The sequence below is a fragment of the Globicephala melas genome, chromosome 6 (assembly GCF_963455315.2).
Source record: "Globicephala melas chromosome 6, mGloMel1.2, whole genome shotgun sequence".
Lineage (NCBI taxonomy): Eukaryota > Metazoa > Chordata > Mammalia > Artiodactyla > Delphinidae > Globicephala > Globicephala melas.
Window position 1 is genome coordinate 21,790,655 of NC_083319.1, and position 15,813 is coordinate 21,806,467.

Genomic DNA, 15,813 nt, shown 5'->3' on the forward strand with positions numbered 1-15,813 from the left:
TCTGTTTATATATAATTCTGTAAAATGCAAACTAATCTTTAGTGACAGAAAGCAGATCAGTTGCCTTTTGTACTTGTACAGTTTATTGTATGTAAATTAGAAAAGAGAAATAAGTCATATCATTTCAGTCTAATGCTGACAACCCTCCAAAGGCTCCCATTTTTTTCAGAGTATTAAATGCCCACATCCTTACATTGGATTGCAAGCCCTATACCATCCACTTCAATTTTACTCTTTTGACATATCTCCTTTGATGTTCTTCCCTTGCTCCTTTTGCCCACCAAACTGACATCCCTCTAAAGCATGTTAGGTATGTTCCCACCTCCAGATTGTTCCCACTAGTTATTCCCTCTTCCTGGAGGGCTTTTCTCCCAGGTACCCTCAGATTTTGCTCCTGCTGCCTTCTTTGACCTACCCTGACCAGCCTTCCCTCAGTACTCCTGATTCTTCCTGTTCTATTTTTTTAGTAGTATTTATCACCTTCTTATGTATGCAGTTAACTTATTTACTGTGTTTATTGTTTAATTCTGTTTTCATCAGTCGAAATAAGCTTCACCAAGGTAGTTTTTTTTCTTCTCTACTTAGTTTGTGCCTGACACAAAATAGACACAAAAAATATTTGTTGAATTAATGTTTATTTATTATTTGGTTTTTTCCACTACTGTTTTCGAAGTTTAACACTGTTTTGTATTTTCATCTAGGATTTTTAACTTTCATACTTATTTTACCAAAATATAGAGTTAATTGATACCTGTAATCTTTTCTTATATAAGAACTTTAGGACACTTTAACTCCTTTTACCTTCTCTTACCTCCTCCTAACTCAAGATATTATTATGTTTAAAACTTTTTAGATTTTAACATTTCAATTTGTTAATTATTTTATACAATCAATATTCATTTAGATTAAGCCATATATAACTCTCTTAAGGCCTTTCATTTCTTCTTGCAACTCAGATATGCCATCTGGGATTGCTTACCTTTTGCCGGAAGGATATCCTTTATTATTCTCTTAAGGGGAAGGTCTGTGTTAACATGTTTGAAGTGTTCATTTCCCCAGAAATGTCTTTATTTTGTTGTCAGTATTAAAAGATATATAGAGTTCTAGGTTGACAGTTTTTTGTTTTGTTTTGTTTTTTCAATGTATTAGAGAAATCAGTACACAATAGTCTGGTTTTCATTGTTGCTCTTGGAAGGTCAGCTGTCAACCTAATTACTGCTGTTTTCTCTCTGGCTATTCTTTAGATTTTTTTTTTCATCTTTGATGTCTACAGTTTCAGTATGATGTGTCTGTTTAAGGATTTATTTTTTCTACCTGGAGCTCAAAAAGCTTCTTCATTTGGTGGATTGTTGTCTTTTACTGATACTAGAAATGATCTTCTCATATATTTCTCCTTCACACTGTTTCTTTTCTTACTTTCTGGAATTTTGATTAGACCTGTTATACTCTCTTACTCTGAGTATCTCAAACTTTCTTTCATATTTTCTATTTCTTTATCTCTCTGAGCTGCATCCTAAATAATTCCTTAGGGACTTTCATTTTACTAATGGTCTCTTCACCTTTGTCTAATCTGTTGTTAAATTTGTCTGATAATTTTGGATTTCAATAGTTGTGCTTTTTATTTCTAGAAATTTTATTGATACTTGGTTCTTTTTTTTTTTTAAAGTATCTTCCCTACAGATATTTTTCAGCATGGCTTTTATTTCTTCAAACATACTATTTAAAAATCAAATCAAATCAAATCTGATAATTCCAGTGTCTGAAATCTTTGCAGTTATTTTTCTGCAATTAGATATTTCTTTTTCTACTTTTTTTCTTTTTGAGTTACTCAAAAAGTTTAGTCTGCTACTGTACCAGCATTTTTGAAAAACAAAATAGTTGTGCTTTTTTTTACATAGTACATACTCTTTGTAATATTTTAAATGGCTCTGTATTTTGTCTAGTGACTCATAATTTATATAATAATTCTTCAATTTAGACATTAAGCTTGTTTCTTTAGGGCTTTGCTATTATAAATAACACTGATAAACTGATTTCATAGGTAAAAATGTTATCTCTTCATTTGTATTACCTTAATTGCTGTTGTGGTAGTACCTTTTCCAAATGTAAAATATGTATTCTTAGTTATGCGAATCTTAAACCTTTTTCTTAAAAGTTTGTGTAAACCATTGCCTAACTGGTTACTTTGCTAAAATGTTTCTGTTTCTGCTTATTTGAGGAATGTAGATTTACAGAAACTTTGCAAATGATTCTTTTGTCGAGTATTAACAAATGTTCTTGTTAATCATATTTTACTTGGAAACAATTATTTAAAATTTGGCCCTGGTAATTGTTTGCCAGTTCTTTCATTTATTGCTATTTAATGTTCAGTGAGTGTTATCTCAAGAATTTTCCTCATTTCTCTAAAACCTACTACAAGTCTTCTGCCTCATACCCCCCACCCCATAGCCATTTGTATTAGTCTCTTTGTTTTGTTTTAAAAGTAGGTCCCTTGCCCTTGCCACAAATCTCAGTGGTTTACAGCAATTAACATTTATTCCTCTCACATGACTGACACTTAAACAGCTGCAAATCAGCTTTTGCAAACTTCCTTCACATGTCTTTTTGATGGAGGGCCCAGGCTGAAGGTGTCACTACATTTGAGACATGGCATTCTTGTGGCAGAGAGTAAAAAAATAAGAGAGCTGGTGTAAACTCATAATGCCTCTTAAAGCTTCTGCATAGAGGCAGTTTATGTCCTGTTTGTCCGTGTGTTCCTATCACATGACTGTGTGCGGTGGGTGTTGCATAGAAGTGTATGCTTCTCCCACAGGAGACACTGCAAGTCACATGACTGACCAGAGTTACATGGAAGGGTCAAGTGAATACTTGGCAACAGTAATACAATCTACAGTATCTCTTCTTATTTTTAAAAAATATATTTTAAAATTTATTTATTTATTTATGGCTGCGCTGGGTCTTCGTTGCTGCATGCGGGCTTTCTCTAGTTGCGGTGAGCAGAGGCTACTCTTCATTGCAGTCCATGGGCTTCTCATTGCGGTGCCTTCTCTTTTTGCGGAGCACGAGCTCTAGGCGCTTGGGCTTCAGTAGTTGTAGCTTGGAGGCTCTAGAGCGCAGGCTCGGTAGTTGTGGCGCATGGGCTTAGTTGCTCCGCAGCATGTGAGATCTTCCTGGACCAGGGCTCGAACCCGTGTCCCCTGCAATGGCAGGTGGATTCTTAACCACTGCACCACCAGGGAATCCCTACCATATCTCTTCGTATGTTTAATTTTCTAGTGTAAATTTTCGCGATAACTTATACCTGTACTGAAGCCTCTCTGATAAGTCTTCCTTTATGCCTTAAATATAGTTATTTCTGTTATGAAAGTGAATCATTTTACCTATCATCTTTTTTTTTAACTTTTTACTTTATATTGGAGTATAGTTAATTAACAGTGTTTTGTTAGTTTCCGGTGTACAGCAAAGTGATTCAGTTATACATATACATGTATCTATTCTTTTCAAATTCTTTTCCCATTTAGGTTGTTACATAATACTGAACAGAGTTCCCTGTGCTATACAATAGGTCCATGTTGGTTATCTATTTTAAATATAGCAGTGTGTACATGTCAATCCCAAATTCACTAATTATCCCTCCCCCCCACCCTTCCCCACTGGTAACCGTAAGTTCATTCTCTAAGTCTGTGAGTCTGTTTCTGTTTTCATTTTACCTATGATCTTGAGCCTACTTGAATGTAAGTTTAGCAAGGGCAGAGATTCTTGTCTGCTTTATTCATTGCTTCCTCAGCACTAGAAGAATGCTTGCCTCCTAATGTGCTTTCAATAAATATGTTTCCCTTCTTATTTCATCACTCTGTCAGTTATTCTCATTTTCTGTGTCTTCATTTATTGTTGGTTCTCTCTGCTAGCTCTGTCCCTGAAGTCTCTCAATGACTGTATTTTCTTGAATTATTTTAATCACAGCTACATATTTAATAAATTCTGTTAAATAATTATCTTTAATGAAGAGAATAAACTTATATGATCTTTTAACTCCTCTGGAAAATGTAGCCTACATACTTCCTCCTATAAATATGCATATCAGCCTATCATTAAGGTAAAAAACCCCAAAACCTTCCCTTTGACTCTTACAGTCTAGCTTCTCACTGTTGCTCTAAAACTATTGTTTACCTTTTACATTTCTCACTCTCTTTGACTTTTATGGAAGGCCCCCTCCCCTAAAACTCTATGTCTCTAGATCCTGAGGGACTATAATTCACTGTTTTGTTTTGCTTTCTAAGGTTTTTCTCTTTTCCTTAGAATGTTCCTCTTCCTTCCTCTACCACTTAAGTGTACTAATACTCCCAGGTTCTATTTTTAGCTTTCTTCATTTCTTGCCTTGTGCCCTTTTTAGCGGAGCTCTCATTCATATGGCTTTCACACTTATTTCTATATAGATGATTTACAAATCTGTGTCTTGTAATAGTTAGAAATTCTGAGTTTGCCCCCTCATTTCCACTTGTGGCATTCCCATTTGAGTTTCTCACTATCACCTCAACCTTAACTTGTCCCAAACCAAATTGTTTTCCTACTAGTACTGACTCCTCCATTGGAACTAACTCTTGTTTTTATTGATGGTTCACAGTCACCAGGCTTCTAAAAGGAGAGGGAATACCAGCCTTTGTTTAGCATCCAGTGCACACTAAACACTGCTTTTCACTTACTGAATGTCCAGCTCAAGTTTTACCTCCTGAGAGACCTTCAAACAATCACAGTGATCCTTTGCAATCCCTTCTTCTTAGACCACTTACAGTATATTTGTATTAAACCCATATATCCTCAGCCTGTGAATCTCCTGTAATTCATACTTTTAGTTTGTAAAACCTCTCAAAGGCAAGGATTTTTATTCCATATTTCTTTTTGTCAGCACAGTACCCCCCAGGTACAGTACAATTTAATAAGTATTTGATGATTTTTCATAGAAACAATGCTCTAAATAAGGACAAGAATATCAACTTAAATAACAAAACTAAATAAACTAAAACTAAGTAGCAAACTAATAACTCAAAATTAAATAATATTTTAGCTGTACTCTTGAACCTTGAACCCAGTTGAAAGGGGTTAGCCTCTGAAAGTGGCAGAGGCTCTTTACTTACCATTAAGGATCACCTGTTGAACAAATCTTTACTCTGTAACAGAATCTCTTTGTCAGTAATACACCTTCATATAGCCATTTTCTATTGCTATAACCATATTTATAGAAGGTAGTGTATTTATTTTAGCTTCTCTTCCCCGTTAGGTGCACCAGGAATAATTTCCTCACCATATGCAGGGGCTGCTGGATTTGCCCCAGCCATTGGATTTCCTCAAGCTACAGGTGACTAACTCTAAAGTTGAATTTGAAATGATTTCTTAATGATGGTCTATATTTTCCAGGAACTTATCAAAATGAAAAATATTACCATATTTGAAGGATTTATAATAAAAGCATTAGGTGTTTCAGTCATAGAAGTGGCTCATGTACACTATATGATGCACAGCTTCCTTGTGTTTATAAATAATTCTCTGTGGTTCCATTCTCAACTCCAAAATTCCCTTATATATTCTGCATCATTTATACTTGCCATTGGCACAGATAACTATAGGTTGACTATATTAATAATCTCTGATTTGCCTTTTTGGTTATTATACAAAATATATGAACTGCTTGCTTATAAGCTTATCAATTACATGTTAAACAGACTTGTGTGTTATTTATCTTTGAGTCCTTAAATGCCTTTGATGGCATTTAATACATAGTATGCAGTCAGCAAACATTTGAATTAATAAACATTTACTGTTAAACTTATTTGTAAATCCTCTTTTTTTGTTTTTTTGATTAATGGGTTTAGAAGATTACCGTAGAGGGTATGCATGCTGTTTTATTTCAGGAAAAAAATATATTTTTTTCTTTAAGTAATAGAAATAATTAAGAGATAGCAATCGGTTAATACTTTGATAATGGCTCTCTGACTCTTTTCCAAATAGTAAACAAAATGAATTTGATCATAACTTAAGGAGGAGAAAAAAATACTTTATGATTTTATTGCTGGTGCTTAAAGAATACACTTGAGGTTGGTGATTAGAAAGAAGAGTGGTTTAGTGTTAAGCCTAGTCTACACAGTACCTTTTTACAGCTTCCAGGTGATTTATGAATATAACTATTTTAAATTGCAACATAGTTGCTTTCTGGCAGTAATCTTTGTATCCTACCTTTCTAATTCTGGGAATTTTAACTACTCTCTTCACTGGAGAGGATGAAGTTAACTAAAAAGAAAAGAGTGATTTAAAAGGTTGAGGTTCATTTAAGTTTTAGGTTTTTGGTGGTTTTAAGACATCTTAACGTATGTTTAATTAAGTGAGTAATTCTACCTATCCCATTAAAATGAAGGCATTATACATTGTTTTTATGTGTTTGAAGCTCCCAAAAGTTTAATTTTTATACATTTGGAGGTAGTGATATATGGTTTCCCTCATTTTAGTTATTTCTTTCTACACACTGTATGTATAAAACACTGTATTAGATGTTAAGAAAGAGAAAAAATGTGTAAAGAGGGCTCCTGAGTTGATAAGACTTTTAAGGTGTAGCAGGGGGATGTACATATACACATACACACATGTATATACCCTACAGTGTAGCTAAGGTGTAGTGTTGGCGGTATATAATAGACTTAAGGAAGTTATTCAAAAGTTGCAGGGTCATGGGAAGAGGTCATGCAAAAGACTATTGAGTATAGATTTCATGGAAAAGCAACCACCCTAAGAAGGTGATGTGCACGGTTTTAAAATTCAGCAAGATGATGGTAATAATAACTTTCCTTAGATTGTCAAGCAGAATAGTATGATTGTAAACTATATTGCAATTTAATTACATGATTTGTGATAAACTGGCCAGACTCTGTCTATTATAAGGAATTTTGAGCTTAAAGAATCAATAAATTAAATAACTGGTTTATTTTATATCAACTAGAGATTTTATCTTAGATAATTTTTAAGCTGAGAATACAAATAGTGGGACATTCTGAGGAAGTGTAGTGTTTTAGGTATAGTATATAGTGTCAATATTCCAGTATTGTAGAACTTTCAGTAGTTCTGAAATATCTGGGGGAGTAGAGAGCTCTGAAAATTCTTGCTGCAAAAGAATATTGAATTCTATAAATTTGTTCTTGATGGTAATTTATAGAATATTGAATTCTATAAATTTGTTCTAGAATATTGAATTCTATAAATTTGTTCTTGATGGTAATAATGTTTTGCAAGGTTACAAAATGTTTTTTCCCCATGCAGAATGTATGTATACAATTTACCTGTTTTAGGTATACAACTCAGTGATTTTTAATAAATTTACGGAGTTGTGCAGCCATTACCACAGTCCAGTTTTAGAACATGCATTACTACCTAGCATGCATATATGTGACTTCTGCTAAAGGACTTTTTACAAAAATATGTATCTGGTTTTATGGTAGAAGTCAATATGAAAATAACATCTGCTTTAGAGAAATGTGCTGGAATATATTTGTTTTAAGAAATAGAAGGAGTACTTGTAGTTATAGACCCTTTGAAAAACGTAATGGCTTTAAGACCAGTGAATTTGGTTGCTATGCAAAGCACTGTATAAATAATAAAGTACTAAGTATGATAGTATCAACGAATAAAGAGCTCTACTTCCAGACAGACTCTGGAGGGCAGAAAACTGACCTTTGTTATCCTTATGGTAGCTTTGAAACATTTTCTTCTCTACTTTTGCTTTTGTCTTCATTTATTTACTTAAGTTGTACTAAGTGTTGTAATTCTCCAGATAACTGGAATATGAAATGCTTTTGATGTTTTGAAAAGGTCTGTCAGTCCCAGCTGGACTAGGTCCCGGAGCTCTTGGTCCTCTCGCAATCACCTCCTCTGCCGTCACTGGAAGGATGGCCATTCCTGGGGCTGGTGGTATACCGGGAAATTCTGTTCTACTTGTCACCAATCTTAATCCTGATGTGAGTTGAAAAGTATTATATGTAAAAAGTCTTTCAGGAGGAGGTATTGTAGCTTCTGACCTAGAGTTAAATTCAATGAAAATGTTTATTTTAAGAATTTTTATTAAAATTCATCACTAGTATATATAGAAGCAGCATGTAAAAAGTCAGTGCTTTGAACAAGTAAACTTACTTAAAATTTTTACTTAGACACTGATATTTTGTGTTATCCTTTTCAAACAGCTTATTACACCACATGGACTTTTTATCCTATTTGGTAAGTAAATTTTTTTGTTGTTGTTTTTTATATTATCTATGATGTGAATTGAGCATATTGCATCATTCAGTAATATTTATTACTGCTATGTGCCTACTAGTGTGTTTGACACTGAGGATAGAATAGCAAGGAAGACAGTAAGTGTTTACAGTTACAACAAAATTTTATAAAAAGGGAAATAGAGATTGTAATAGGAACATACAGCTAGGAGACCTAACCTAGCTGAGGGAATCAAAGATGATGTACCAGTAGAAATGATAGTTAAGCTGACTTGTGAAAAATGAGGACACATTAGCCAGGCAGAAAGGGAGGGCAAATGTCCTTTCACAGATAGTAGCAGTGAGAGACAGAACTCGTGGAACATAGAAATGAAGGAAGCTCAATGAAGAGTGTAAGGGAGAGACATGTTGAAGCTGGGCAGATGGATAGGGGCAAGGTCATTAAGAGCTTTATAAGCTATATTAAAGAGCTTCGTTTTTAACTTAAGAACAGTGGGAATCCATTGACTAGTTGTAAACAGGAGAGAGGCATAATGAGATGTTGATTATAAAAATAATCCCCTAACTTTCCAATAGTGTGCCTCTCAGTTAAAAAAAATATTTAGCCAGGTACTCCTAATCTATATATGATTAATTATTCATAAATTTCATCCATCTTTTACTATAGTCTTTAGTATAATATGTACAAACAAATATAAGAGCAATGAAGTGATATTTAATATTTTAAAGATTTTTCATATGACACTTTTTAAAATAAAAATCTATTAACATTTAGTGAGAAGTATGATTTAATATGCTTCATTATTTTCAAAAACCTTTTTCATTTTGGTTCAGTATCCCACGAACTGATTCTAAATTCACTTTATTTTAGTACTTGATCTTAATGGTTGTCATAAATGAAAAAGATACCTCATAAAGATATGCAAGGGAATCCTCTGGCGGTTCAGTGGTTAGGACTCAGTGCTTTCACTGCCAGATCCCAAGTTCAGTCCCTGGTCTGGGAACTGAGAATCCTGCAAGCTGCGTGGGCACGGCCAAAAAAAAAAAAAAAGATAGGTGATTTGAATGGAGGTGTTTCATTGTTGCTGTACTAAATAATTATGATACTAATTTTTCAGTCTAATCCACTAAATTTTGTTGTACTTTACCTAGAAAAGTTCCATTTTTCCTCTTGTTAAATTAGTTGATCTTGAAAACTGTTAACATTAGCATAATGGGGTTAAAACTCACTCTTCATGTGGAAGAATTTTTAAGAGGATGGAAAATTGTTTCAAATTTTTTGAGTGGGTAATAGGTTTTTTTGTTTTGTTTGCGGTACGCAGGCCTCTCAGTGTTGTGGCTTCTCCCGTTGTGGAGCACAGGCTCCGGACGCGCAGGCTCAGCAGCCATGGCTTACGGGCCCAGCCGCTCTGCGGCATGTGGGATCTTCCCGGACCGGGGCACGAACCCATTTCCCCCGCATCGGCAGGCGGACTCTCAACCAGTGTGCCACCAGGGAAGCCCGGCAATAGGTTTTTTTAACAGCGTTTTGTTTGTTTTTTGCGGTACGCGGGCCTCTCACTGTTGTGGCCTCTCCCGTTGCGGAGCTCAGGCTCCGGACGCTCAGGCTCAGCGACCATGGCTCACGGGCCCAGCCGCTCCGCGGCATGTGGGATCTTCCCGGACCGGGGCACAAACCCGTGTCCCCTGCATTGGCAGGCGGACTCCCAACCACTGCGCCACCAGGGAAGCCCTTAACAGCGTTTTTGAGATATAATTTACAGCCATTACAATTCTCTGACTTCAGGTGTACAACTCAGTGATTTTTAGTAAATTTATAGAGTTGTGCAGCCATTACCACAGTCCAATTTTAGAATATCTCTATCAGCCCACAGAGAAACATTATACTCATTTGCAGTTACTGTAAAAGTTTTTATTCATGACACATTTATGTAATTTTCATTAACAAAATCATTTATTAATGCTAAATGTTCATGTCTCTTTAATAGCCAGAGCACATTTCTTTCCAAAAGTAGTTAATTTCTCACTCATTTAGAAAAATATCACCCTCAGCTTGAAGAACAAATTGTGTGTTATTTTTTACAGAGTATCTATTTCAGCCACTTGTCATTTCTGAAAAGGGCAGCAAATTTGTAATACTTGTCTTTTTTTTTTTTTTAATTTTAAAACTACCATTCATCTCTTCAGTTTAGTTGCTCTTAGGGGCTTGCCCACAAGATAACCAATACTCCTTTGTGTGCCTTGAAGATTGTCATAGTCATTCTCTCATCCTATTACAAAGTATGGTAATGATGCTACTGTTTAAAGATCTTATTTTTATGATATTGGTGAAACCCTGTTCCACATAAATTGCAATATATATTAATACACTAAATTTTAAAAAATGAGAGAATGCCCTTCATATTGTAGAAACTTCTGTATATAATTTCTTCTATATGTTGAAAATTAGTAAAATGCAGTTTTTCATACTGGTTTATATAAACAAATCAGTACAAGTAAAAGTTTATTTTCCTCCCACACCCCAGTGAATCATTTTGCCTGCTTTTGGGGATGTGGGACCCACTTTGGGGAACACTAGCATAGAAAAAATGGATGTAATGGGATCAGTTAGGAGGCTATGATGATAGTCCAGATGTGAATTGGTGATAATAGGTTTGATGGTAGTGAGGATGGGAAGAAGTGGACAAATGTGAGAGATATTTAGGCCATAGAATCAGTGAGTGCTGGTAGTTGACTGGATGTGTAAGTGTCTAAGGAAAGGGGTAAGTCAAAAGATGACTCCCAGATGTCTGACTGGAGCAAATATGTGCATGGTGGCACTGTTTATCAACAGAGTTAGTGAACACAGGAGGGTGCAGGAAAGAGCAGGTGAATCAGTTGAAGTGTTTATGGGACATCCAGGTGAAAGGGGGTACTAGATTAATAAATCTGGAACATAGAAGAGATTACAAATTTGGGAGCATTTGTATGAAATTGCCCAGGGAAAGCATATAGTATGAGAAAAGAAGCTTTCTTTAAATATATTAGTAAAGTTAATTGAACATTACACAATCAGCATTAAAAAATTGTTTTGTTTTGTCTTTTTAATTAGGAGTATATGGTGATGTACATCGAGTGAAGATAATGTTTAATAAGAAAGAAAATGCATTGGTTCAGATGGCAGATGCAAATCAAGCTCAGCTAGGTACTAATGATTTATAATAATAATGATAACCTGCCCCCTTTGTATGTGAATTTTCCTATAAAATAAACTTATGGCTAGTAGGAGGAGTACCTCCTTATGTTAATATCTCTATTATTATTTGGATCTGCTTATATTTTAAGATTTTAAAATATTTATTATTCTTTGAAGTTCATTTATCTATTTGAATATATTGTTGATGTTTAGAGCTTTGACTCTAGGGTTTTTCCATTAGCTTTAAACTAATAAACATGACTTGTTTTCTTTCATTTTATTTGTTTGTTTGCTTATTTATTTTCCTTTCAAATTAAGTTTTCTAGAACTGTTGCATGGCATAACAGTTTGGGAATACTTCATAATGATGGTTCAAGAAAGTGTCATTCTACGATCTCACCGTTTATAGTGGCTGTTGAAATATTATTACTCAGATTTTTTATTATAAAAAGCTTTACTTGGGATTAAAAATAGATAGCCAGTGGGAAGCAGCCACATAGCACAGGGAGATCAGCTTGGTGCTTTGTGACCACCTAGAGGGGTGGGATAGGGAGGGTGGGAACGAGACACAAGAGGGAGGAGACATGGGGATATATGTATAGTATAGCTGATTCACTTTGTTATACAGCAGAAACTAACACACCGTTGTAAAGCAGTTATACTCCAATAAAGATGTTAAAAAAAAATTTACTTGAGATTAAACTAATTTATTCAATAATCATTTCCTGAACATGTGGTATGTTTCAGGCATTCTGGAACTTTCTAGCACTCTGCTAGGAAAATAGTTACTTTTCGTTGTATTGCTTTTCTTTCATTACAGAAAAACAGTCATTTAATACATTTTCGTATATAAGAGTTTTTAAATTTAAAACCATTTTTAAGCCCTCAAACTGACAGTATAATTTTTTAAATGACTAAATAAAAAGAATTATGATAGACAGTTTTACAGAGACTCTATCTTAGTACCCAGACTTTCCTTATTTTCTTCTTATGCACCAGCAATGAACCATCTGAGTGGTCAGAGACTTTATGGGAAAGTGCTTCGTGCTACACTGTCCAAACATCAAGCAGTTCAGCTTCCTCGAGAGGGACAAGAAGACCAAGGTCTGACTAAGGATTTTAGCAATAGTCCTTTGCATCGCTTTAAAAAGCCTGGCTCTAAAAACTTCCAGAATATTTTTCCACCATCAGCTACTCTGCATCTTTCCAACATCCCGTATGTATCTAATTAGTTACTATTCATTTAGATGATTAATAATCTACAGTATATGGTTTGGGGAGGTAAAAACTGAAATTATTCTAACGTAGCAGTTGTCCTATTCACTAATATCTCGTAAGATGATTTATTTGCCATAATGTCTTAAGAAGTTTATCTCTAACCATACACTATGAAAGTGAAAGATAGCAATGTTTTAAATTTTTCTTTCCAAACAGAGAATTAGCGCCTGTTAACTTTCAGTTATAGAATGGCAAAAATCTGTGCAGACATATTCCACTGGTGTATACTTGTTCATCCTTTTGTATAAGTAAAGACCCTTTAGTGTCCAGCATAGCAAAATCAAATAATTTATGTATCTAAGAATTTGGTAAAACTGAATTCTCTATTTTTTACCTACAAGCTGCAAAGCCATATATATATCTAAAAGCTAAAAATTTTCTTGTAACCACTCTGTATTTAACCAGTGTTGTAGCAGACTTGTTCTTTAGTCATCATCTAACTTAGAGATCGACAAACTATAGCCTATGGTCCAAATCCATCTGTTTTGTAAGGCCCATGATCTAAGATTGGTTTTTACATTTTCAAGTGGTTACAGAAAAACAAAAGAAAAAATTTTTGTGATTTGAGAAAATTACATAAAATTAAAATTTCACCTTCCATAAATAAAGTTTCATGTAACACAACCACATTTATTCATTTATGTATTAGCTATAGCTGCTTTTGAGCTATAACAACAAAGCTGAATAGTTACAACAGAGGCTATATGGCCATCAGAGCCTAAGAAATTTACTGTATGGGCCTTTATAGAAAGCACCTGGCAACCCCAGTTTTAATTCTTGAAATCCTTGACGTACAAAGGGGACTGTGTTGGGCTTTCTCTAGTTGTGGTGAGCAGGGGCTGCTCTTTGTCGCATTGTGCGGGCTTCTCATTGCAGTGGCTTGTTTGTGGCAGAGTGCGGGCCCAGTAGTTGTGGTACATGGGCTTAGTTGCTCCGCGGCATGTGGGATCTTCCCAGACCAGGGCTTGAACCTGTGTCCCCTGCATTGGCAGGCGGATTCTTAACCACTGCGCCACCAGGGAAGTCCCAAGTTGGCAATTTTATATAACTTAATCTAATACATGAAGAGGGATAAGCTTTGGGAAGGAAGGGTAAAAGCTGTGGGGTATAGTTGTGTGCGAGCACCTGTGTGAAAAGTTAAAGACTGAGGGAATGGAGAAGGGTACATTACTGGAATATTTCTGAGAATGAGAATGGGATTTGAATAGGAAGAGAAAATAATTATTCAAAATGCTGTTGAATGCCCAGGCTCCTAGCTAGTCTCCAATTAGGCTATATGGAGAAACCTTGAATCCGAATTGGGCAATGGCTCAAACCTCATGCCAGCCAGGCAACTGGAAGAGTCACTTGAGAAAAAAATCTGGAAATTTAGCACCTCATCACTACAGAGTCAGGGAGAGAGGCAACATATTTAAATAGTAAAGCAGGCTCCCTCTTAAGTACATTTATCCAGGAGCTGGTCTCAAGTTGCAACCTGCATTGGACATGTAGGTAGAAGAGAGAAAAGACGTTAATACTTTTTTTAACCATCTGCCAAGCCTGGGCACTGTGCTGGTGTTTTACGTGTGTTACCTCATTTAATCTCCATAATCTTCTTTTAAAATTGTGGTTAAATACATAACCTAAGTTTTACCATTTTAACCGTTTTTGAGTGTACGTTCACATTAAGTACATTCATAGTGTGCAACCATCACTTATATCCATCTGCGGATCCTTGTCATCATCTCAGACTGAAGCTCTGTACCCATTAAACAGTATCTCCTCGTTTCTTTCTAACCCCAGTCCCTGGTAACCACTATTCTACATTCTGTCTCTAGCAATTTATCCATAATAACATTTGGAGTAAAGGTCATTAGTTTCGTTTTAACAATGAAAGTGAGAGACTCAGATTAAGTAACTTAAGAGTGACATACCAGGTGAATGAAAAATAGAATGTGAACTTACATCTGTCTCCTTACAGAGCCAATTATTGTTCTATAACACCCTCCTTGCTGGGAGTTGTGAGATGAGGAAGAGTCTGCTTTTAGTCAGTTGACTCTCATGTGATAGACCACTGTATTAGTTATCTACTGCTGCGTAATAGATCACCCCAAAACTTAACAGCTTAACACAATAGTAGATGTTCATTATCTCAAACTGTTACTGTAAATCAGGAATCCAGAAGTGGCTTAGCTGGGTGGTTTTGGCTGAATCTCTCATAAGGTTGCATCTGAAGGCTTAACTGGGGCTAGAGAATCCACTTCCAAAGTGGCTCACCATATACTTAGTTGTTGACAGGAGGCCTCAGTTCCTTGCCACAAGGAGCTCTCCATAGGGCTGCTGATTGTCCACGTGAAATAGCAGCTGGTTTCTTCCAAAGCTAGTGATTCAAGAGAGGGCAAGGTGGAAATTGCAGTGTCTCTCAGCCTCAGAAGTCACATGTGTCATATCTACAATACCCTGAGGGTTACAGAGGACATCCTTATTAGATATGGGAGGGGAGTACCAAAAGTGTGAATACTAGGAGGCAAGAGTAGTTGGGGGCTATCTTAGAACCTGGTTACCACATACACATGTTCATAATTACCCTGAAAGTAATTGAAAATCTACTGGCCTAGTAGTGGAAAACACTGGACCATAGAAGACAAGTCAGAGCTAGGGAAGTATCTTTGGAAGTGCTAGAGTTAATTGTGGGTAATAATCCCATTGAAAGAATAAATATAGAAAGATTTTCTTGTTCTTTATATACTGCCCATGTCCTGTGCAAAAGATTTGAGGCAAAATTCCATCATTTGAGAACATGTATGCATCAACCTTGAACATCTTTCAGGGCACTTGCAAATCATGTCTTCATTGCGTGGCTTTATGCTCTTTGAAATGTGAAAATTCTGGAGACTTGATGATTTCAGGAGTTAATCTTTGCATCATTTAAAAATTAGGGATAAGATAGTTGACTCTCTCTGTAATGTTTTCACAGCCCCTCTGTTACAGTAGATGATCTGAAGAACCTTTTCACAGACGCCGGATGTTCAGTGAAGGCTTTTAAATTCTTTCAGTAAGTCCATGTTTTTAAGAAATACATTAACATTATTTAATATGATCTGTAAATGTTTAAGGTAGTTTAAT

The 15,813-nt window shown here is 35.5% G+C and overlaps 1 protein-coding gene across 7 annotated transcripts in view; it reads left to right on the forward strand.

Moving 5' to 3' along the window:
- PTBP3 (polypyrimidine tract binding protein 3) overlaps positions 1–15,813 on the forward strand; it is a 106,689-nt gene that overhangs the window by 80,097 nt on the left and 10,779 nt on the right. For 6 of the 7 annotated variants that reach the window (XM_070045705.1, XM_030858998.3, XM_030858996.3 and 3 more), the window contains 6 exons: positions 5,279–5,356; positions 7,855–8,000; positions 8,223–8,256; positions 11,347–11,439; positions 12,430–12,646; positions 15,665–15,742. In XM_070045705.1, the coding sequence (XP_069901806.1) occupies positions 5,279–5,356; positions 7,855–8,000; positions 8,223–8,256; positions 11,347–11,439; positions 12,430–12,646; positions 15,665–15,742 (646 nt within the window). The remainder of the gene's footprint in view (positions 1–5,278; positions 5,357–7,854; positions 8,001–8,222; positions 8,257–11,346; positions 11,440–12,429; positions 12,647–15,664; positions 15,743–15,813) is intronic. The other variant, XM_060300623.2, reaches the window with a different exon arrangement.